At 38.8% G+C, this 24,687-nt stretch overlaps 2 protein-coding genes across 2 annotated transcripts in view; both read left to right on the top strand.

The window, feature by feature from the left end:
- Smp_124720 (hypothetical protein) overlaps positions 1–15,615 on the top strand; it is a gene marked incomplete at both ends in the record, with an annotated part of 62,217 nt that extends 46,602 nt beyond the window's left edge. Inside the window, 2 exons of the mRNA XM_018796222.1 lie at positions 13,549–13,620; positions 15,353–15,615. Of these exons, the coding sequence (XP_018650456.1) occupies positions 13,549–13,620; positions 15,353–15,615 (335 nt within the window). The remainder of the gene's footprint in view (positions 1–13,548; positions 13,621–15,352) is intronic.
- A 136-nt stretch (positions 15,616–15,751) lies between these two features.
- Smp_004790 (hypothetical protein) lies at positions 15,752–23,773 on the top strand (the record flags this gene model as incomplete). The annotated part of the gene is made up of 2 exons (XM_018796221.1): positions 15,752–15,829; positions 23,684–23,773. 2 exons carry the CDS (start codon positions 15,752–15,754, stop codon positions 23,771–23,773), a joined length of 168 nt encoding a protein of 55 aa, XP_018650455.1.
- Positions 23,774–24,687: the final 914 nt, after the last annotated feature.

Raw genomic sequence — 24,687 nt, 5'->3', positions numbered from 1 at the left:
TGAACAAACTAGTGTACTGTGGACGATTATCTGAGACCACCTCGTCTCTCCGAAACACCGAAATCTCATAACAACTTCATTGTTCAGTTTCGGTCAATCGTGTCTTGTATGTGGTGAGTCGCACACCACAGAGATCGGTCGAATGCATAGCTCGTGACTCACGCTGACACGAACTATGCACTAGACATGAAGTCGATGGGGCGAGACTATCATTTATGTACGGACCAATCAGATTTAAGATTTCAGCTCTTGCATTTCAGCACGAAGTCCATTCATCCACATGTCTAAACTGCATTTTACCATTATAGCTGATGTCAGTTCGTGATGAAAACCCTGATTGTAATTCCCAACCCTACTGCCCAACTGTACATCCTAATCCTAATTCTTCACACTAATCTACACACTCCATTTAACACTAGTAAGTAGGCGGACATTCTCAAGGTGACTTGAGCATCGTTTAAGGGTCGTCCGTAGATTACAGTCTTACTGTGGATCAGTGGTGATGTGTCTCCTGACGACAAATGATGGTGAAGACCGACCGGTGGAGAGGTGTCAGTTGCTGTGTGTATGTGTATGATACTATGCATGAGTGTGTGCTGTTTTCGGTAGCCGGTGCTGGACTGAGACGACGATTGTTGTCGGGTGTGTACGGACGACACCAGCGACATGTCAGTAGGATGTTGTGGTTGTGGAGTGGATGGAGAGAGGTGATTTGCAGTGGTTGACGTTGGTGGAGTGTGGGCTGACAGGTGACCAGGATGGTGGGACTAGAAGCCGACCCCGACGGGACTCGAACCCGCAATCTTCTGATCCGAAGTCAGATGCCTTATCCATTAGGCCACGGAGCCCACGAACTTGCACCCATCGTCTCACCTCACACCAACCGTCCACATCAACTCACCTCACACAGACAATCGTACAAACACACGCACACACACACACATAAATGCACAATCGCTCATCAGTCACCACTCACTGTCCCAAACATACCCTCAACACTGCTCACAAACACCCTAACAAACATCGTTTCGTCACCTCCAACTATTCAGATATGCAACACATCCATGCATATTTACCATGTTCACAAAAGTGCATATATATATATATATAATTAAGTACACATGCGAGGGAGAGACGATGGCACTCGGCATTCTACGTGGTCAATCACACCAGTCGACGGAATCCGACGATCCACTCATTCGTTTGAACAAACTAGTGTACTGTGGACGATTATCTGAGACCACCTCGTCTCTCCGAAACACCGAAATCTCATAACAACTTCATTGTTCAGTTTCGGTCAATCGTGTCTTGTATGTGGTGAGTCGCACACCACAGAGATCGGTCGAATGCATAGCTCGTGACTCACGCTGACACGAACTATGCACTAGACATGAAGTCGATGGGGCGAGACTATCATTTATGTACGGACCAATCAGATTTAAGATTTCAGCTCTTGCATTTCAGCACGAAGTCCATTCATCCACATGTCTAAACTGCATTTTACCATTATAGCTGATGTCAGTTCGTGATGAAAACCCTGATTGTAATTCCCAACCCTACTGCCCAACTGTACATCCTAATCCTAATTCTTCACACTAATCTACACACTCCATTTAACACTAGTAAGTAGGCGGACATTCTCAAGGTGACTTGAGCATCGTTTAAGGGTCGTCCGTAGATTACAGTCTTACTGTGGATCAGTGGTGATGTGTCTCCTGACGACAAATGATGGTGAAGACCGACCGGTGGAGAGGTGTCAGTTGCTGTGTGTATGTGTATGATACTATGCATGAGTGTGTGCTATTTTCGGTAGCCGGTGCTGGACTGAGACGACGATTGTTGTCGGGTGTGTACGGACGACACCAGCGACATGTCAGTAGGATGTTGTGGTTGTGGAGTAGATGGAGAGAGGTGATTTGCAGTGGTTGACGTTGGTGGAGTGTGGGCTGACAGGTGACCAGGATGGTGGGACTAGAAGCCGACCCCGACGGGACTCGAACCCGCAATCTTCTGATCCGAAGTCAGATGCCTTATCCATTAGGCCACGGAGCCCACGAACTTGCACCCATCGTCTCACCTCACACCAACCGTCCACATCAACTCACCTCACACAGACAATCGTACAAACACACGCACACACACACACATAAATGCACAATCGCTCATCAGTCACCACTCACTGTCCCAAACATACCCTCAACACTGCTCACAAACACCCTAACAAACATCGTTTCGTCACCTCCAACTATACAGATATGCAACACATCCATGCATATTTACCATGTTCACAAAAGTGCATATATATATATATATATATATAATTAAGTACACATGCGAGGGAGAGACGATGGCACTCGGCATTCTACGTGGTCAATCACACCAGTCGACGGAATCCGACGATCCACTCATTCGTTTGAACAAACTAGTGTACTGTGGACGATTATCTGAGACCACCTCGTCTCTCCGAAACACCGAAATCTCATAACAACTTCATTGTTCAGTTTCGGTCAATCGTGTCTTGTATGTGGTGAGTCGCACACCACAGAGATCGGTCGAATGCATAGCTCGTGACTCACGCTGACACGAACTATGCACTAGACATGAAGTCGATGGGGCGAGACTATCATTTATGTACGAACCAATCAGATTTAAGATTTCAGCTCTTGCATTTCAGCACGAAGTCCATTCATCCACATGTCTAAACTGCATTTTACCATTATAGCTGATGTCAGTTCGTGATGAAAACCCTGATTGTAATTCCCAACCCTACTGCCCAACTGTACATCCTAATCCTAATTCTTCACACTAATCTACACACTCCATTTAACACTAGTAAGTAGGCGGACATTCTCAAGGTGACTTGAGCATCGTTTAAGGGTCGTCCGTAGATTACAGTCTCACTGTGGATCAGTGGTGATGTGTCTCCTGACGACAAATGATGGTGAAGACCGACTGGTGGAGAGGTGTCAGTTGCTGTGTGTATGTGTATGATACTATGCATGAGTGTGTGCTATTTTCGGTAGCCGGTGTTGGACTGAGACGACGATTGTTGTCGGGTGTGTACGGACGACACCAGCGACATGTCAGTAGGATGTTGTGGTTGTGGAGTGGATGGAGAGAGGTGATTTGCAGTGGTTGACGTTGGTGGAGTGTGGGCTGACAGGTGACCAGGATGGTGGGACTAGAAGCCGACCCCGACGGGACTCGAACCCGCAATCTTCTGATCCGAAGTCAGATGCCTTATCCATTAGGCCACGGAGCCCACGAACTTGCACCCATCGTCTCACCTCACACCAACCGTCCACATCAACTCACCTCACACAGACAATCGTACAAACACACGCACACACACACATAAATGCACAATCGCTCATCAGTCACCACTCACTGTCCCAAACATACCCTCAACACTGCTCACAAACACCCTAACAAACATCGTTTCGTCACCTCCAACTATACAGATATGCAACACATCCATGCATATTTACCATGTTCACAAAAGTGCATATATATATATATAATTGAGTACACATGCGAGGGAGAGACGATGGCACTCGGCATTCTACGTGGTCAATCACACCAGTCGACGGAATCCGACGATCCACTCATTCGTTTGAACAAACTAGTGTACTGTGGACGATTATCTGAGACCACCTCGTCTCTCCGAAACACCGAAATCTCATAACAACTTCATTGTTCAGTTTCGGTCAATCGTGTCTTGTATGTGGTGAGTCGCACACCACAGAGATCGGTCGAATGCATAGCTCGTGACTCACGCTGACACGAACTATGCACTAGACATGAAGTCGATGGGGCGAGACTATCATTTATGTACGGACCAATCAGATTTAAGATTTCAGCTCTTGCATTTCAGCACGAAGTCCATTCATCCACATGTCTAAACTGCATTTTACCATTATAGCTGATGTCAGTTCGTGATGAAAACCCTGATTGTAATTCCCAACCCTACTGCCCAACTGTACATCCTAATCCTAATTCTTCACACTAATCTACACACTCCATTTAACACTAGTAAGTAGGCGGACATTCTCAAGGTGACTTGAGCATCGTTTAAGGGTCGTCCGTAGATTACAGTCTTACTGTGGATCAGTGGTGATGTGTCTCCTGACGACAAATGATGGTGAAGACCGACCGGTGGAGAGGTGTCAGTTGCTGTGTGTATGTGTATGATACTATGCATGAGTGTGTGCTATTTTCGGTAGCCGGTGCTGGACTGAGACGACGATTGTTGTCGGGTGTGTACGGACGACACCAGCGACATGTCAGTAGGATGTTGTGGTTGTGGAGTGGATGGAGAGAGGTGATTTGCAGTGGTTGACGTTGGTGGAGTGTGGGCTGACAGGTGACCAGGATGGTGGGACTAAAAGCCGACCCCGACGGGACTCGAACCCGCAATCTTCTGATCCGAAGTCAGATGCCTTATCCATTAGGCCACGGAGCCCACGAACTTGCACCCATCGTCTCACCTCACACCAACCGTCCACATCAACTCACCTCACACAGACAATCGTACAAACACACGCACACACACACACATAAATGCACAATCGCTCATCAGTCACCACTCACTGTCCCAAACATACCCTCAACACTGCTCACAAACACCCTAACAAACATCGTTTCGTCACCTCCAACTATACAGATATGCAACACATCCATGCATATTTACCATGTTCACAAAAGTGCATATATATATATATATATAATTAAGTACACATGCGAGGGAGAGACGATGGCACTCGGCATTCTACGTGGTCAATCACACCAGTCGACGGAATCCGACGATCCACTCATTCGTTTGAACAAACTAGTGTACTGTGGACGATTATCTGAGACCACCTCGTCTCTCCGAAACACCGAAATCTCATAACAACTTCATTGTTCAGTTTCGGTCAATCGTGTCTTGTATGTGGTGAGTCGCACACCACAGAGATCGGTCGAATGCATAGCTCGTGACTCACGCTGACACGAACTATGCACTAGACATGAAGTCGATGGGGCGAGACTATCATTTATGTACGAACCAATCAGATTTAAGATTTCAGCTCTTGCATTTCAGCACGAAGTCCATTCATCCACATGTCTAAACTGCATTTTACCATTATAGCTGATGTCAGTTCGTGATGAAAACCCTGATTGTAATTCCCAACCCTACTGCCCAACTGTACATCCTAATCCTAATTCTTCACACTAATCTACACACTCCATTTAACACTAGTAAGTAGGCGGACATTCTCAAGGTGACTTGAGCATCGTTTAAGGGTCGTCCGTAGATTACAGTCTTACTGTGGATCAGTGGTGATGTGTCTCCTGACGACAAATGATGGTGAAGACCGACCGGTGGAGAGGTGTCAGTTGCTGTGTGTATGTGTATGATACTATGCATGAGTGTGTGCTATTTTCGGTAGCCGGTGCTGGACTGAGACGACGATTGTTGTCGGGTGTGTACGGACGACACCAGCGACATGTCAGTAGGATGTTGTGGTTGTGGAGTGGATGGAGAGAGGTGATTTGCAGTGGTTGACGTTGGTGGAGTGTGGGCTGACAGGTGACCAGGATGGTGGGACTAGAAGCCGACCCCGACGGGACTCGAACCCGCAATCTTCTGATCCGAAGTCAGATGCCTTATCCATTAGGCCACGGAGCCCACGAACTTGCACCCATCGTCTCACCTCACACCAACCGTCCACATCAACTCACCTCACACAGACAATCGTACAAACACACGCACACACACACACATAAATGCACAATCGCTCATCAGTCACCACTCACTGTCCCAAACATACCCTCAACACTGCTCACAAACACCCTAACAAACATCGTTTCGTCACCTCCAACTATTCAGATATGCAACACATCCATGCATATTTACCATGTTCACAAAAGTGCATATATATATATATATATAATTAAGTACACATGCGAGGGAGAGACGATGGCACTCGACATTCTACGTGGTCAATCACACCAGTCGACGGAATCCGACGATCCACTCATTCGTTTGAACAAACTAGTGTACTGTGGACGATTATCTGAGACCACCTCGTCTCTCCGAAACACCGAAATCTCATAACAACTTCATTGTTCAGTTTCGGTCAATCGTGTCTTGTATGTGGTGAGTCGCACACCACAGAGATCGGTCGAATGCATAGCTCGTGACTCACGCTGACACGAACTATGCACTAGACATGAAGTCGATGGGGCGAGACTATCATTTATGTACGAACCAATCAGATTTAAGATTTCAGCTCTTGCATTTCAGCACGAAGTCCATTCATCCACATGTCTAAACTGCATTTTACCATTATAGCTGATGTCAGTTCGTGATGAAAACCCTGATTGTAATTCCCAACCCTACTGCCCAACTGTACATCCTAATCCTAATTCTTCACACTAATCTACACACTCCATTTAACACTAGTAAGTAGGCGGACATTCTCAAGGTGACTTGAGCATCGTTTAAGGGTCGTCCGTAGATTACAGTCTTACTGTGGATCAGTGGTGATGTGTCTCCTGACGACAAATGATGGTGAAGACCGACCGGTGGAGAGGTGTCAGTTGCTGTGTGTATGTGTATGATACTATGCATGAGTGTGTGCTGTTTTTGGTAGCCGGTGCTGGACTGAGACGACGATTGTTGTCGGGTGTGTACGGACGACACCAGCGACATGTCAGTAGGATGTTGTGGTTGTGGAGTGGATGGAGAGAGGTGATTTGCAGTGGTTGACGTTGGTGGAGTGTGGGCTGACAGGTGACCAGGATGGTGGGACTAGAAGCCGACCCCGACGGGACTCGAACCCGCAATCTTCTGATCCGAAGTCAGATGCCTTATCCATTAGGCCACGGAGCCCACGAACTTGCACCCATCGTCTCACCTCACACCAACCGTCCACATCAACTCACCTCACACAGACAATCGTACAAACACACGCACACACACACACATAAATGCACAATCGCTCATCAGTCACCACTCACTGTCCCAAACATATCCTCAACACTGCTCACAAACACCCTAACAAACATCGTTTCGTCACCTCCAACTATACAGATATGCAACACATCCATGCATATTTACCATGTTCACAAAAGTGCATATATATATATATATTTGAGTACACATGCGAGGGAGAGACGATGGCACTCGGCATTCTACGTGGTCAATCACACCAGTCGACGGAATCCGACGATCCACTCATTCGTTTGAACAAACTAGTGTACTGTGGACGATTATCTGAGACCACCTCGTCTCTCCGAAACACCGAAATCTCATAACAACTTCATTGTTCAGTTTCGGTCAATCGTGTCTTGTATGTGGTGAGTCGCACACCACAGAGATCGGTCGAATGCATAGCTCGTGACTCACGCTGACACGAACTATGCACTAGACATGAAGTCGATGGGGCGAGACTATCATTTATGTACGAACCAATCAGATTTAAGATTTCAGCTCTTGCATTTCAGCACGAAGTCCATTCATCCACATGTCTAAACTGCATTTTACCATTATAGCTGATGTCAGTTCGTGATGAAAACCCTGATTGTAATTCCCAACCCTACTGCCCAACTGTACATCCTAATCCTAATTCTTCACACTAATCTACACACTCCATTTAACACTAGTAAGTAGGCGGACATTCTCAAGGTGACTTGAGCATCGTTTAAGGGTCGTCCGTAGATTACAGTCTTACTGTGGATCAGTGGTGATGTGTCTCCTGACGACAAATGATGGTGAAGACCGACCGGTGGAGAGGTGTCAGTTGCTGTGTGTATGTGTATGATACTATGCATGAGTGTGTGCTGTTTTCGGTAGCCGGTGCTGGACTGAGACGACGATTGTTGTCGGGTGTGTACGGACGACACCAGCGACATGTCAGTAGGATGTTGTGGTTGTGGAGTGGATGGAGAGAGGTGATTTGCAGTGGTTGACGTTGGTGGAGTGTGGGCTGACAGGTGACCAGGATGGTGGGACTAAAAGCCGACCCCGACGGGACTCGAACCCGCAATCTTCTGATCCGAAGTCAGATGCCTTATCCATTAGGCCACGGAGCCCACGAACTTGCACCCATCGTCTCACCTCACACCAACCGTCCACATCAACTCACCTCACACAGACAATCGTACAAACACACGCACACACACACATAAATGCACAATCGCTCATCAGTCACCACTCACTGTCCCAAACATACCCTCAACACTGCTCACAAACACCCTAACAAACATCGTTTCGTCACCTCCAACTATTCAGATATGCAACACATCCATGCATATTTACCATGTTCACAAAAGTGCATATATATATATATATATAATTAAGTACACATGCGAGGGAGAGACGATGGCACTCGGCATTCTACGTGGTCAATCACACCAGTCGACGGAATCCGACGATCCACTCATTCGTTTGAACAAACTAGTGTACTGTGGACGATTATCTGAGACCACCTCGTCTCTCCGAAACACCGAAATCTCATAACAACTTCATTGTTCAGTTTCGGTCAATCGTGTCTTGTATGTGGTGAGTCGCACACCACAGAGATCGGTCGAATGCATAGCTCGTGACTCACGCTGACACGAACTATGCACTAGACATGAAGTCGATGGGGCGAGACTATCATTTATGTACGAACCAATCAGATTTAAGATTTCAGCTCTTGCATTTCAGCACGAAGTCCATTCATCCACATGTCTAAACTGCATTTTACCATTATAGCTGATGTCAGTTCGTGATGAAAACCCTGATTGTAATTCCCAACCCTACTGCCCAACTGTACATCCTAATCCTAATTCTTCACACTAATCTACACACTCCATTTAACACTAGTAAGTAGGCGGACATTCTCAAGGTGACTTGAGCATCGTTTAAGGGTCGTCCGTAGATTACAGTCTTACTGTGGATCAGTGGTGATGTGTCTCCTGACGACAAATGATGGTGAAGACCGACCGGTGGAGAGGTGTCAGTTGCTGTGTGTATGTGTATGATACTATGCATGAGTGTGTGCTGTTTTCGGTAGCCGGTGCTGGACTGAGACGACGATTGTTGTAGGGTGTGTACGGACGACACCAGCGACATGTCAGTAGGATGTTGTGGTTGTGGAGTGGATGGAGAGAGGTGATTTGCAGTGGTCGACGTTGGTGGAGTGTGGGCTGACAGGTGACCAGGATGGTGGGAATAGAAGCCGACCCCGACGGGACTAGAACCCGCAATCTTATGATCCGAAGTCAGATGCCTTATCCATTAGGCCACGGAGCCCACGAACTTGCACCCATCGTCTCACCTCACACCAACCGTCCACATCAACTCACCTCACACAGACAATCGTACAAACACACGCACACACACACACATAAATGCACAATCGCTCATCAGTCACCACTCACTGTCCCAAACATACCCTCAACACTGCTCACAAACACCCTAACAAACATCGTTTCGTCACCTCCAACTATTCAGATATGCAACACATCCATGCATATTTACCATGTTCACAAAAGTGCATATATATATATATATATAATTAAGTACACATGCGAGGGAGAGACGATGGCACTCGGCATTCTACGTGGTCAATCACACCAGTCGACGGAATCCGACGATCCACTCATTCGTTTGAACAAACTAGTGTACTGTGGACGATTATCTGAGACCACCTCGTCTCTCCGAAACACCGAAATCTCATAACAACTTCATTGTTCAGTTTCGGTCAATCGTGTCTTGTATGTGGTGAGTCGCACACCACAGAGATCGGTCGAATGCATAGCTCGTGACTCACGCTGACACGAACTATGCACTAGACATGAAGTCGATGGGGCGAGACTATCATTTATGTACGAACCAATCAGATTTAAGATTTCAGCTCTTGCATTTCAGCACGAAGTCCATTCATCCACATGTCTAAACTGCATTTTACCATTATAGCTGATGTCAGTTCGTGATGAAAACCCTGATTGTAATTCCCAACCCTACTGCCCAACTGTACATCCTAATCCTAATTCTTCACACTAATCTACACACTCCATTTAACACTAGTAAGTAGGCGGACATTCTCAAGGTGACTTGAGCATCGTTTAAGGGTCGTCCGTAGATTACAGTCTCACTGTGGATCAGTGGTGATGTGTCTCCTGACGACAAATGATGGTGAAGACCGACTGGTGGAGAGGTGTCAGTTGCTGTGTGTATGTGTATGATACTATGCATGAGTGTGTGCTATTTTCGGTAGCCGGTGTTGGACTGAGACGACGATTGTTGTCGGGTGTGTACGGACGACACCAGCGACATGTCAGTAGGATGTTGTGGTTGTGGAGTGGATGGAGAGAGGTGATTTGCAGTGGTTGACGTTGGTGGAGTGTGGGCTGACAGGTGACCAGGATGGTGGGACTAGAAGCGGACTCCGACGGGACTCGAACTCGCAATCTTCTGATCGGAAGTCAGATGCCTTATCCATTTGTCTGCGGAGCATAGGAGTAATTTGTAATCAATTCCAATTTTTCACTTGACGTTTTATACTTTATCTTCCCATTGATCTTCAGGACTGTATTTGATTAGTCTCTTATTAGCATATGTGTATACTGTGCATATTTCCTCGATATATCCTTAATTCATGAGCATTATAAGCAAAGATGGATAGTGGCTAGCAGGGGAATCTAGGATGCTCGTTTCTTCTTGTTTGAGACTCGTGAGGTGGATGTACCTGCATCTCAGAGTTGATGTTCACTATAGGACTCGAACTCAGTACCGTCCGCTTCAAACGATATGGCGTTACCCAATCAGCTACCGGTTCCTGATAGCTACTTGCTTGTTCAATGGGGCGAAGATTAAGTTCACTTGGTATTGTTTGTTTGAATCTTCCCATTTATGTTTAGGACTGCGATTGATCAGTCTCTGTGTTTGAATCCCAGAGTGAAATCAACTCAGATGCAGGCGCATCCAGCTGATGAGTCTGAAATTGGACGAAACGCGACTCCTGGATTACACTTCTAGCCACAGTCCATCTTTGCTTATAAATTCCAGATAGTTGATTTTACTTGTTTCAGTATCAAATTGTATTTTTATTTAAATAACAATAAACTGTATTGGCCTGTGGATACAAACCACTTGGTTATGATCATACTAAAGTATAGATTATAATGGTTGGGTAACTGACTGAATTAACCACCATACATCAACGTTTTTACTATAAATATGAATACAGTAGATTAACAACTAACAAATTTGTATTACCAGAATCTTCTGCTTCAGTGATATATATATATATATATATATATATATATATATATATTGTGGAAATGAGATTTATAATGAACCATACTTAACATATTCTATATTATCTCAACCTTAATAATAATATCCTCACCAATAATGATTGCTTATAAAAGTCTGTCTGTAGTCATTATCCTTTGACGATTAAATAATCTTATATTAGTTGAAATCATAAGTCAATTGAAGTTATACCACCATGGAAAACCTGGAATAATCCTTTCTTCATATATAAATATGATCAAATTATATTAAATAGAAATTGTTTACATTTCAGTAGTATATCATGTAAACTCATTATATTCATAGTTAACTATTAAAAATCTAATACCATTCTATTTGATGATTATCTAATCTCTATTATCTTTTATCATAAAAAAAGAAAAAAAAAATTTTTTCATTTTTTTAAAAATATTTTTTAAAAGGCTATTTATTTTGTCATTAAATATCAAATAGGAATTTACTTTGATCCTCGGGATGATTAAAGAATGTTTTCTTTCTCTTTTTTCTTATCTTTATTACTTTATACCTGAAATAGAAAATTAAACTGCTAGTTTTATTCATTAGGTTGTTTATATATTCTTGTTATGGATTATTAAGATCTAATGTGTTTGGATGTAAAAATATATGGAATAAAAACTTTATAAAGTTATACTGTAGTGTGGTCTACTTATATCCATATAAGTAGTATATGGTGAGGGTCAGTTATAGAATGTATTTTGGCAGAAGGCTGATAAGTAAAGAACTGAAATGAAGTGTAATTGGTAGGAAAATGCATGAACAATGGAATTAGAGAAGATGGATTGATATTTACAGAAGAAACAGTGAAGATTGAGATAATTGGTTGTTATTTTGCAAATTAACTGTTCATTGTATGGTTATAAGAATTTAGTGAGAAAGTCATCGATTGTCCCCACCCGTGTCCTGTTTATTACAATACTTTTTTTTTAAAGGGAATCATAATCGAATTTTGAATAATCTAAGCCAAGTAATAGACCCATTATAAAGAAATAAAATACGAATCATTTATTTAAAGATCGATAATTCTGAGTTGAAATATTTCGATGGTTTTTCTTAGTTGATGTTAATCTATGATGAAAATCATCGTGAATTAATCTGTTTTATAAGAAGGGGGGTTTGTGGAGATTTTAGTAATTTTTTATATAGTTTAAATCATGAGTCAATTGAAGCTGGACCACCATGGAAAACCTGGAAGCACTGAATGGCCATTTTGTCCTATTGTGGGATTTTTCAGCAGTGTGCGAGGCAGGATTGAACATTAATTGTATGGTTGATAAGAATTGATTTTAAAATGAATCCTTGAAGTTCTTAGTAAGAAATTCTGATTAGTGTTATTCAAACATGCCAGAAGTGAAATAAATACCTACCAATAAGATTGGGTAATGTTTCGCTTTATGAAATGTAGGCCACTGAAGTAAAACTCATACATCTGTAGGTTAAGCACTGGCTTCTAGATCTCAATACTATTGGTCAAACCCTAGCAATGGTCAAGGATGTACTCCACTGCGGTCTCCCATACTAAGATGAAATAACAGTATAGTGATTCCTGGTTTTCACTGGTCCCTCGCTTTTATGTTAATCGGTAAAAAAAGCAATTGAAGCTTAAATTTGTACAATCTCTTCAAATAAAGATTCGAATACTATCTGGGAGGATTTGAGACCGTGCTTTAAGACTAATCAGCTGGATTTCTATGCCTTTTACTAAAGTTTATGTTTCTACAAAGGCTTAAATCAAGTAACTGTAGATGTGTTAAATTCGAAGATAAGTTCCCTTACAGGGTGACGCCAATTAGAGAAATAATAGAAATCAGAAAGTGCTACTTAATAGTACGTTATATTTCTGCTGAAGCTTAAATTAACTGAGGATATTGTACTTAGTGTTATGCAACAATAAGCTATGATAGCTAGATGGGTGTCAGTTGTTAGTGTTAAAATATTTATATCATGGAGTCAATAGGTCAAAAGGATTATATAATTCTACCCGGAGTCGAAATAGAAACTCTGAATACAAAGCTTGATAATGAAAAACAGAGCTTTCTTATTACGTACGCTATTACTGAATCAATTCACTAGGAAGAGAAGCTGTTTGGGAATGAATTAATAATTGAGAAGTAACTGCATTACGATTCTAATGATGTAATCAAGAAACCATTTACACTAACGATATATATGTCATATTAATGAATGGGATATCATAACTTGACGAATGCTTTTCCAATTAGTTATTTTGTTTTCTTTCCTAGCTCAACCTAGTGTCTGCCATTCAAGAAACATGAGATTGGGAATAGTGAACGGGGATTTTACTGGATTGCTATGTAAGTTTCTCATTTGATATTTTCTGTGAATTTAGATCAAGTGTAAGTTTTTATCACAAGTATTACAAAAGTAGCACGTTTAGTCTGTTTTTTCTCAGATTCTATAGCTAAAATAATTCTCTAATTTTTTTAGACCTTTTTGTTAGAGACAATCGAAAAGAAGTCATGGATCTGGATTCCGTGCTTCTTGTCACTTGTTAGCAAGATATATCTGCAACTTTGAGGGGATTGATTTATTCAACGTTACAGTTAGAAGCTGTTCGGACTATAACTGACCTCATGTAGGAGTGAAATGTGAACACTGACTGATCACTGAGAATCTGTAACTGAAGAAGTTCAAACACATCTGTAGTTCCTCACTAATAAATTTCATGCTGTGTAGTGAATTTGAACCACTAGTCTAAAAGTTACACTCACGTAATAGAACTTGAAAGTTCCTGACTAGATACCAGATCTGCTTTTTGTCTATAAAGAATTAGCTGTTTAGTGCTCTCTGCTTGTCACTAGTTCACCAACTAACATTAGTCCGTATTGGAAATCATCTGTAAACTAAACTAACTCCCATAAACCTCTCGATCTGAAAAAAAGACTGTTTAAGTAGATAACAATGCATTCATTTCAGAAATTATCTAACAATTAAGGAAACCAAAACTGACTACTTTGAATACATAAAGTGTGGTGTGGGTTACTGATATCCACATAAGTAGTATATGTGATGGTCGGGCATTGGATGTATTTCAGCAGAAGATCGACAAGGACAGGACGGGAACGGCACGCGATTGGCACGAAAATGCATGAATAATTATAATCGAAGACTGTGGACGGATATTTGCAGAAGAAACAGTCAAACTGACACAATTGATTGTTATTTTGCAACTTAACTGTTCACTATATGGTTCTCATATTTTAATGAGATATTCTGTAATGTTGTGCTAAAGTACAATCCGTTGTCCCCACCCGTGTTCTTGTTGACTACAAGGGGATATTTCTAAACTAAGTAAAACATACTTATCATTTAAACTCATTTTATCATATAGTATTAATGATTATTGATTGATTGAAGATGACAAACTGGAGAAAATGTTTTCCCATCTACATATCTGTTATAACGTGTGAGTGAGTGCGTGTGTGCCCAATTTAATATATGAACGCCCAATTGGAGAGCAGTGAATTTATTGATCGGACCAATGATATACAAAAGCCGTATGAGCAGTGTTGAGTACTTATCAGTCCTGCTCTCTGCCTAGCCCAGTCAGTTAAGTTCAGAACACCAATAACAGCCTCTGCAATATGAATCATTATTCTCATACATACTGGGTTTATATACCAAACAAATTGACCTTATCGTACCATAAAATAGAAAATAACATTTGTACAAGATTTGACCAAATGTGGCTGTGAATAGGGGGAACAGTAATCAATAGACTGGGGATAACTCAGGAATGGTTAATCGTATAATAATAGTCTATGGGTCAAAATAAAGCTTATAATAAGAGGGACATGAATATGAATAGTTTAGTTACTTAGCAATTATACAATAAAAGTATACATATCATATTGGTCCATAAATAATTTTCAAAAGTTACCATTCATAATTCTCTTCGGGATACAACAATATCGTACTCGTAATCCAAACAAACAATAGCATTCTTTTAACTGTTATTCCTTTTTTACCGGTAAGTGTTATATTGACCATCTTTTTTCTTTCTTTCTTCAAAAAAACAAACAACAGCGGATCCATATGTTAATCGATTTCAAGCATTTTGGTTCACAAATAATTCTGGTCTTATCCCATCACTCAAACGAAATTCATCATTTTTATCAAATTCAGATCTAAATAATTATGATCAAAGTATACAAAAGAATATTATACCAAAGAACAAGCATAGTTTATGCTCAACTACTTCAACCTCATTATCATCATCAGTATCTTTGTCTATTGTAAATGGTTACTTTATTATTCCAATCATAATATTTTACATTTGTTTAAATTAAATGGAATTGTACATTTATTCTATTCTTTTAATTTGATGATAACTGTTAGGAAGGTTTGTCTGTATAGGGTATATTTAAGTATTCTAGCATAAAAAAGGGGTATGATTCATGAAACTTTGAAATCACAAGACGAGTAATGTCTGTAATTGAAAATAAACTGAAGAAGTCATCTATGAGTCATTTGAACAGTCCAATGAAAAGTAAAGAGAAGAAAGTATAAACTTGAATGCAGATGCCATTATAACATTTATCATTAACAGAGAATAATAAACTGTTGCGTCAAACAGATAATAGCAATTAACGAAAGTGAATGAAGTGCTGTGTCATAATTAGGTAAACTATTCAATATAAACAGTCTAATGAAGTGATACTAAACAGCATAAAAATATTTTTAAAAATATCACTACAGTTAGGAAAACGAACTAAAATATATAAACAGCATAACAAGCTCAGATGGATAGTGGCCAGCAGTGGAATCCAGGACGCGCGTTTCGTCTTATTCGGGACTCGTCAGCTGGATGTACCTGCATCTCAGAGTTGATGTTCACTCTGGGACTCGAACCCAATACCTTTCGCTTTTGTGAATTTAGGCTATATCAAAGCAATACGCACAGTATGCACATATGTCAATTGGAGATTGACCAGTTGCAGTCCTAAAACATCAATCGGAAGATTCAAACAAACAATACTAAGTGAATTTAAGCATAACAAGCTCACTGTAATCAAAGGGTATCCGATAAATTTTTGCACATAACATACACTACTGAATAATAATAAGTAAGATAATGTATTACACAAAAACATAAGACATGGTCAAATATTGATTTAACAGCTTTGAGAATTATTTTTTTTCAATCCTCTCTTAACTTTGTCTCACTGATCATTGGATCAATATGATTTAGCACATCTACAGAAGAATAATCAAAAGATGATGATACCCTCAAATCATTTGACTAACATAATCGGACTTCATAATAAATATATTTTTCGTAATATCCCAATGAATAGAAAAATTGTATTTATGACGTTACACAACTTAATGTAAGTCACTTCTTCAGAGTAAATACATTTGTTTAGAATAATCGGACTTCATTTATAAGTATATTGTTTTGTCCATAATAATAAATTCACGCTTAGTGTATAAAGAAGAAAGAAAAATGGTTTCTTAAAATTCTTTGAAGGCTTAACATCTACGCATTCATGAGTGTTACTTAATGCCACCTAATGTAAGGCATAGACAATGAAAGTGACCTAATTAGTCAGTGCTATACATAGTTTTAATTAAGCACATAACCGAATTTAAGAATTGAAAATTAACGAATATAAAAATGATTTTGATAATTGTATCCTGCAAAACAATCAATAAAGGATAGTAGTCTACATCTTGTTTAAAAATTTCCAGAGATTCTCTCTAATGTACATCTATGATCTCTTACTCTTTTGTATCCAAAGCTTCCAGCTCACTAAATGAATACAAAGTTATTGATCTTCTATACCTGTTTCTTATTGAGTTTGATCAATAAGTGTATAACAAATCTAAAAATTCACTATTGCTGTTACTTTATACACTATGCAGTCGATTAGACTACTTAGTCTATTGCATAAAAAAGAAAAGGACTTAAGTCCTATAAAATTGGAAATATTATTAGTTAGTAAACACCCTTGTATAAACAGCATGTATTAGGAAATGGCCTCAAACCAATTCGAATCTGTGACTTAAAAAAATAATCATTTCCACACCAAATAAATATCTGCAAGACTTTGTTCTCAGACCCTAAGTTACCGCTCTTAGTATCATCATTGACTGAGTTATCGTAGTAGATAAGTCTAATCACCATCTCGAAATAGCAACTACAATACTATATAATTCCTTGGTCACTCAATGGGTTAATTCATTAGCGTTTTTAATAATTAATTTTCCTTTAATTGCTAATAAACGATCACAATTTTCTTGATTTTCATTGATCTGATAAAGAGATCAAAACAATTTCTCCCTAATTATTGTCTCTCCATATGTTTCGCATTCATTTATCAGTAGTATCTCCTTAGTGGAAGGCCAGAAATAACTCCTGTTCGCTTTATTATTATCTTTGACTTTATTATCATTATCTCCTTCCTTGATAATTTTAAGAATTACTAATACTATATGTTTAATATCTTCACGTCTTCATTATTTCTGTCACTGCCCTTTTGTTGGAGTTTTTTGCTGATTATGTCGTTCAGAAGGACGATGAAAGCTCTACGACCGAACCATCCAGCTCAGAGAACAAAACTCCATCAAAATCATCCACCTGAGCTATAAATCTTCTCCACTGCCTTTTTGTGTACTAACTATATACTATTTAATACTATTCAGTAGTTCATATTATACCTAATCATTTTTCAACCGTTGATACTTGCATAATCAATTATTAATATTTGAAATATTTAGTTCATTATCATTCGATATTCTCCTTTATCAAATCTTATTCATTTCTTTTAAATCATATTACTAATAGCTGAATAAATGTATATAATTATATTCAATGATTATCAGAAGGGGGTTTTGTGGAGATTTGAGTGGAGCTAATCCATGTCAGGTAGCGACAGGTATCTACCTCAGTACGATGGAAGTTGGTAGCGCAATTTCGTGGATTGGTTGAGGTTAGACATCAACACCGTTGGATGCCGGCCCAATGGTCTATCGGTTAAGTGCTCTGAGGCGAGACTGGTAGGTCCTGGGTTCGAATCTTGCGAGGCGAGGTCGTGGATGCGCACTGCTGAGGAGTCCCACGATAGGACGAAACGGCCGTCCAGTGCTTCCAGGTTTTCGATGGTAGTCTAGCTTCAATTGACGCATGATCTCAACTATATAAAAAATATTCAATGATTGTATGAATCAATCTGAATAGACTAGTCTTATGACGACTATTAATGAATCAAGAATATTAACTTAGAAATTCTGATGAATGAACATCACTGAACATAATGACTGATCATAAAAATATGCACGCAAGTGTAAAATATTTCACATGGTTAAAATTCCCTTGGAAATTTAATGATTACTAGATAGGATTTTCGATAGTTATTCGTGAATCAATGAAATTAAAATCTGTTTATCATCCTTACCTTTTGTCCACTATCTCATATTGCCTAGGAAATGCTATGGAATCCATGTGGAAAAAATTCAACAACTTGTCAGCGCTTTTGATTTTTCTTCCAGTTAAATCCGTATTTTTGAAGTTAAGTCGCTTTCTGTGTGTGTAGATAACGGACACTATCATGTTGTAAACATTGAGGCTTTTTTCAGTAATCGTATACAGCCCATGTAAATGAGTTGATCCCATTACACTTCTATCCTTTATTCTGGATAAAATAAGCTCTTAGAAGTACTGAAGTGCGGTCAATTATTACACTGGTATTGATTCTGAAAGCTTTTGTAAGTACAGCAAGCTATTATTTCTGTAGAGGATTGATAGACTTATTACTAGGATATTTTGTATTACATTCCTCTGAGGTTATGGAACGAGTAACAAAACTAGAACCAAATTCATTTCTAGACATAGTTTGTTGAACTGGCTGAGAAATCCGATTTGCTCATTGAATTTTCTACATAATAATTTGAAAAGTATTCTAAGAGACTTCTAGTAGGTCTGTGGTGAATGAGAACACAACTGGGTAAAATCGAATGTATTTCAACACAAAATTACAGAACATCTTGGTAAAATCTGGGAACCATACAGTAAATACTTCATTTGCAAAATGTCAAATAACTTTCTCAAACTTCACTGTTCCTTCATTTCCATAGCAATCATACACTGTACTCGTTCTCTTTTCTTCGATCTTCTTAGCCTTCTGCTGCCAGGTATTTCACTTTAGATTGATGATATATACTACTTGTAACTGTCGACATCAGTAGCACACACCACAGGTCCATTGAATGCATCCTTGAATAAAACCCTAAAACTTTCAACCCTTGTACACTTCCAATTTTTATATGTATGTTTCAGAATTGATTGAGAACATTCTACACAAGCCTTGTAATTGCCGTACTTTCGTACTCCGTTCAAGTTTGGTCTGTTTCTAATGTCCGATAGAAATCAATTCACTCAATATCCCATTTATTTAGTCTTTTTACAGTAAGTCGTCTTTGCCATCGAATTAGAGACGATACCAACTTTATTTACATGTTAGATCTGTAGTGTCGGCTGATATGTTAAGCCCATATACGTCATTCTAACTTCTGGACAAGCCAACTCACTATGATAATTAGAAGTATTTGAATTGTAGTATGAACTAGTAATCCCAGGAATAACGCAATTTAATCAAGTATCAGATGAACTCGAACGAATGTATTGTATTTGGAATTCAAAATTACAACAGTCATCAATACGAAGAAGTCATTGATTTATTTAAACACCACAACCGCCACAGCTCGAATTGGAGTGTAAGTGTCTGTAATCGATTGTTTGTCTTCTTCTTAAGTTCATCTTACATCGGTCCGAAAGTGTATTGGATGTAGACTCTTTATTATCTAGAATGCACTCATTAGTATTAGAATTAACAACCGAAATTGGAACAGACTAACCTGGGTTCTGGAATTGTATACAATCAGCACTCCGGCTTTGTAGTGAAACCATTGGTATTTAGAATTTGCATCATGGACTTTCCAACAATACCCTCCCCCACGAAATAATGTTGGGTCCTTACTTCGCAATGTTTTAGCCAATATGACGTTCCCAATTTGCATTATCTTCTCAAATCTTACGCATCGACTACTGCATGTGAGTATTTGGGAATAAACACTGATATATGATTTGAGGTATTCCATCATGTGACTTTGACTTGAATAAAAATCATGATACATATACTTTTTGTTATTCATATTAGAATATACAGATGGATATGCATTGATATATGTAATTAACACATGTGATTTAACTAGGCTTGATTTACCTGCGAAACAATCGAATAGAAAACATTCATCTGCCTCATATTCATTACGATAATCTTGGACTTGAATTGGATTCTCTGTCTGTGCAAACTTCACTTCTGGGCAAACTGGTTCTCTGGTTGCTTCGGGAAATTTTGCTTTCCCATCTGATTCATCGTACCACTGACTAGGGATTCTACTCGAAACACATTGTTCGTGAGAATATGCAACATCTGATACGAGAACATCGGAAATGTGACTAGAGTTCGACTCATTAGGAACATATTTGTCACATTCATTAGGAATATCATTAGAGATAAATTGATTGTGAGGACCACTGACACTTGACATGATATCAGAATTCGATTTCTCTGAAATATTTTCCTCAGATTGAATAAGAGTTTCATTAGGTAATGGATCATCAGGGAATTCAACATCTACCATGACTGAATTTGGTTTTTGATCGTGATTTGACTCATTTAACATTCTATTCTCAGAGTTGTAAGAAATTCCATCAGAAGTATGTGAATTATTACGACAAACCATATCTGGTACAGTAGCATGAGAAATCCGATAAGTTTGTCGACTAAAAAATTTTGTCTCACAATGATTCTGAGTTTCATTTAACTCTGGACTGCTATGTGACGTTATACTACTTCTGAATAAAGATAACTGATCATTAGAAGCATCCATCTTAGCATTACTTTCAGCGAAATGAACCATGGTATTACAAACTGACTGAATGTGTCCAGTTATACCACATTTAAAGCATTTAGAATTACGAAATATACATGAATTACATGGGTGAAACTTGCCGCAGAACAAGCATTTACTAAACTCGTGCTCATCATCATGGACTGCTTCACAGCTCAATGAAGTATTATCTGAATAACTTTGATTACGCATCGAACTGCGACGACTTGTTAAAGTGGAATTCCTGAAGTTCTGGCGAGTCATTTTATCGGATTTTCCTTTCTTACCGCATTCGGAATTTGTATACTTTACATGATCCAACAGTAGTTGCTTGAGAGTTGCATAGGGGAGTGAAATCGGTTTGTCTGGAAGTGCCAAAATCTTTATAAGGCTGTATGCTTCTTTCCCGATGAATGTAAGGAAATGGGCCACAATATTAAAATCCTCATCATCTTCCTTGGTCATAGCCCAGATTTCGAACCTTTCCATGTACTCCTCAAAAGCATTAAAACCTGAATTTATATCCAACCGTTCTATTACAGGCTCAATCGCGACGCCAATATGATAATTAGAAGTATTTGAATTGTAGTATGAACTAGTAATCCCAGGAATAACGCAATTTAATCAAGTATCAGATGAACTCGAACGAATGTATTGTATTTGGAATTCAAAATTACAACAGTCATCAATACGAAGAAGTCATTGATTTATTTAAACACCACACTCACCCATCCATCTTGAGTCACGTTTGACCTTGTTAATTATTCACTTACCAATCCTGACTATTTTTTCATACGAATGCATGTGTGTACACTTCTTATCTTATTCATCACATGTCTGTAACTTATTTTTATCTATGAATATTGATTAACGCTTGATTAAAAGTGAGTTGGCTTACCTGCCGTCTCCAATGTGCGTTATTTTCCCTTCGCTCTCTTCCATACGCGTCATCCCTCTGATTTTTTGTACAGATCAATGAGCGTTCAAAATATATGTATTCAAAATCCATTCTTGTATTGGACTTATTTAACTCCGTTATACATCAACACGGATTAAGTCATGTATTGCATACGAGGATAGACAGAATGTATATTTTGACAACAATCATTCATACGATCTAAATTAGAGTCAGATTGTAGGCCCCAAAGAAGCTTCCTAAAAAATTGACTGATCTCTACTTTATCAGAGATCCGCTTTTTTTTATTTTGTCATAAATTGCTAAGGTTACATTACTACCGTTGTTAATTATTTACGAGCGGACTTCAGAATTAATTTCTGAAAAGAATTTTTGTAAAACATCGATGAGTTTTAGTTTTCTCTGGTTGGGAAAATCGATTTCAACTTATCAACTGAAATTAATACTATTTTACCATAATAAATATCAACTGCCGCTTATTATTATGGGTAAAATACTAAATGAATATCTATTGATTACGATCGCTCTCTTGATGTATGATAAGTATGGTCGATTGGTGACTACTCAGAATAGTTGAATTGGCTGACGCAAAGCTCCCATTGAAATGACGTCAAAAACACAGAACTGTTTAATAAAGAAGGATTCCTTTTATATAAGAAAGTCACATACTTGTGTAAAAAACATTTAGCCTAATAGAAACATTCACAAGTATTTGAAAGAGTTTTGCGGAGATAAATTTAATTTGTAGGTAATATTTGTTACTGATTGGTCTCATTTGTGGTACTGTAATGAACGAGAACTCAGATAGGGAAAACCAAGTTATTATTTTTATAAGAAATTACACAGTGCTTTGGTAAAAATATGAAAATACATTATTCGCACATTCTCCTTCAATTGTCCTTTACATACCTCATGATTCTTCCAATTCAGTCGTTATATAAATTGCTCTCTTTTTCACGTCAATCAAATCTTATGCTGGCAGGCATTCCATTTCCGATTGCTGCCATATATATATATATATATATATATATATATATATATATATCTGTCAGCATAAGTAGCATGCACTACAGTACCACAAAAAATCATGGATCACTGAACAGGTACTTTATTCAAGTATGATAATTCTTAGTTATGCGCGCTGACTCATTCCATCAGTAGTTAAACTCAGAGCTCTTAATCATTAGAACTGTTGGACAGGCTTCCAGTAGTACAGTCCCAGCTTCAAACATTCTGTGAGTGAAATATTTACCCCAAATGTCATTGAATGACTGTCACACTACATTGCGAACTCATTTAAAATGGAAATGTGTCACTGGATGCCAGACCCATCGCTCTAACGATTAAAGGTTCATCTAGAGATCTTGAGGGTTTCGAATTCGGTCCGTTTCGGCGTTACCGAGTGTGTATTATTGAGGAATCCAGTACTGGAATGAAACACTTGTCTAGTGACTCCTAACTCTCAGTGGTAGCACAAATGAGAACAATTAGTAAATGATTGTTTATTATTGAGACAATAAAAATTATAGTCTCAATATCAAACTTAGTTATTTCCCACTATATCACCATTCTGTAGTTTTGGCTATTTACTACAACGAATGTTACGATTTCCTGGCATTCACTCTTCAACTAATTAATTTTCTTTTCTAGATGTATTACTATGATGTATAGCAATTTGAAATGATACACATCAACACATGGTTTCACTTTGTTTATGAATGATTCACATCATAGATTATGTGACTGAACGAATATACGCCCTAACTTCTTATCTAAATGGTATCAATCTAGTTTCATTAGAACAAATTATTCGTTCTTCTGTGGTACACTACTGATGTTTATTGAATATTATTTCATCAGTAGTATTAGACTTATAAAAAATAACAAGTATATTATTGATTATCTATCGATCAATTTAATAGATTATTGATTTTCAACTGTTTATCAAAAAAACATTTACAGGTATGATATTAGTAGATTGTTATTATTGCTGAGTAGACTCAATCGGTGTTTTCAAACAAGATTTTTTCTTTAGCAACTTTTCCCTTTATAGTATCCATGTGATTTATTCTCACTTTTGAGATAGAAAAATTTTTCTAATCTTTACAGTCATTCTGTGTGATCATCATATTTGTCGTTAACAAATATTCATACATTAACATTGAGCATTGTTTTACACGTTTGTTTGTATAGTAATGAACCATTAGAACATGTTAATACAACGTCGAATCAAACAGCCGAAGTAAGAAATGCAATGAAGATACATTTATTTCATGTATTCCATTGTAAGTAGGTAATCATGTAAGCGAATGACAGGTAGATGCAGCATGAAGTTAGGATACTAGCCTACTCATTATTATTTAGGGGGATACATTGTATGCATTAAAAAAAACTTTGTCGATGAATCGGACTATAAATAAAGATAGGCATATGTACACAATTAAACATATGAAAACGTGCAAATATTTGACAAAGACAAATACAAGTGTACAGAATAACCGGAAAGATTAGATTAATTTTTACATCCCAAAGTTAAGGTAAATCATATGGG

This window comes from Schistosoma mansoni, chromosome 2, assembly GCF_000237925.1.
Source record: "Schistosoma mansoni strain Puerto Rico chromosome 2, complete genome".
Lineage (NCBI taxonomy): Eukaryota > Metazoa > Platyhelminthes > Trematoda > Strigeidida > Schistosomatidae > Schistosoma > Schistosoma mansoni.
The sequence above is the reverse complement of the archived record's forward strand: the minus strand, read 5'-3'. Positions and strand labels throughout refer to the sequence as shown.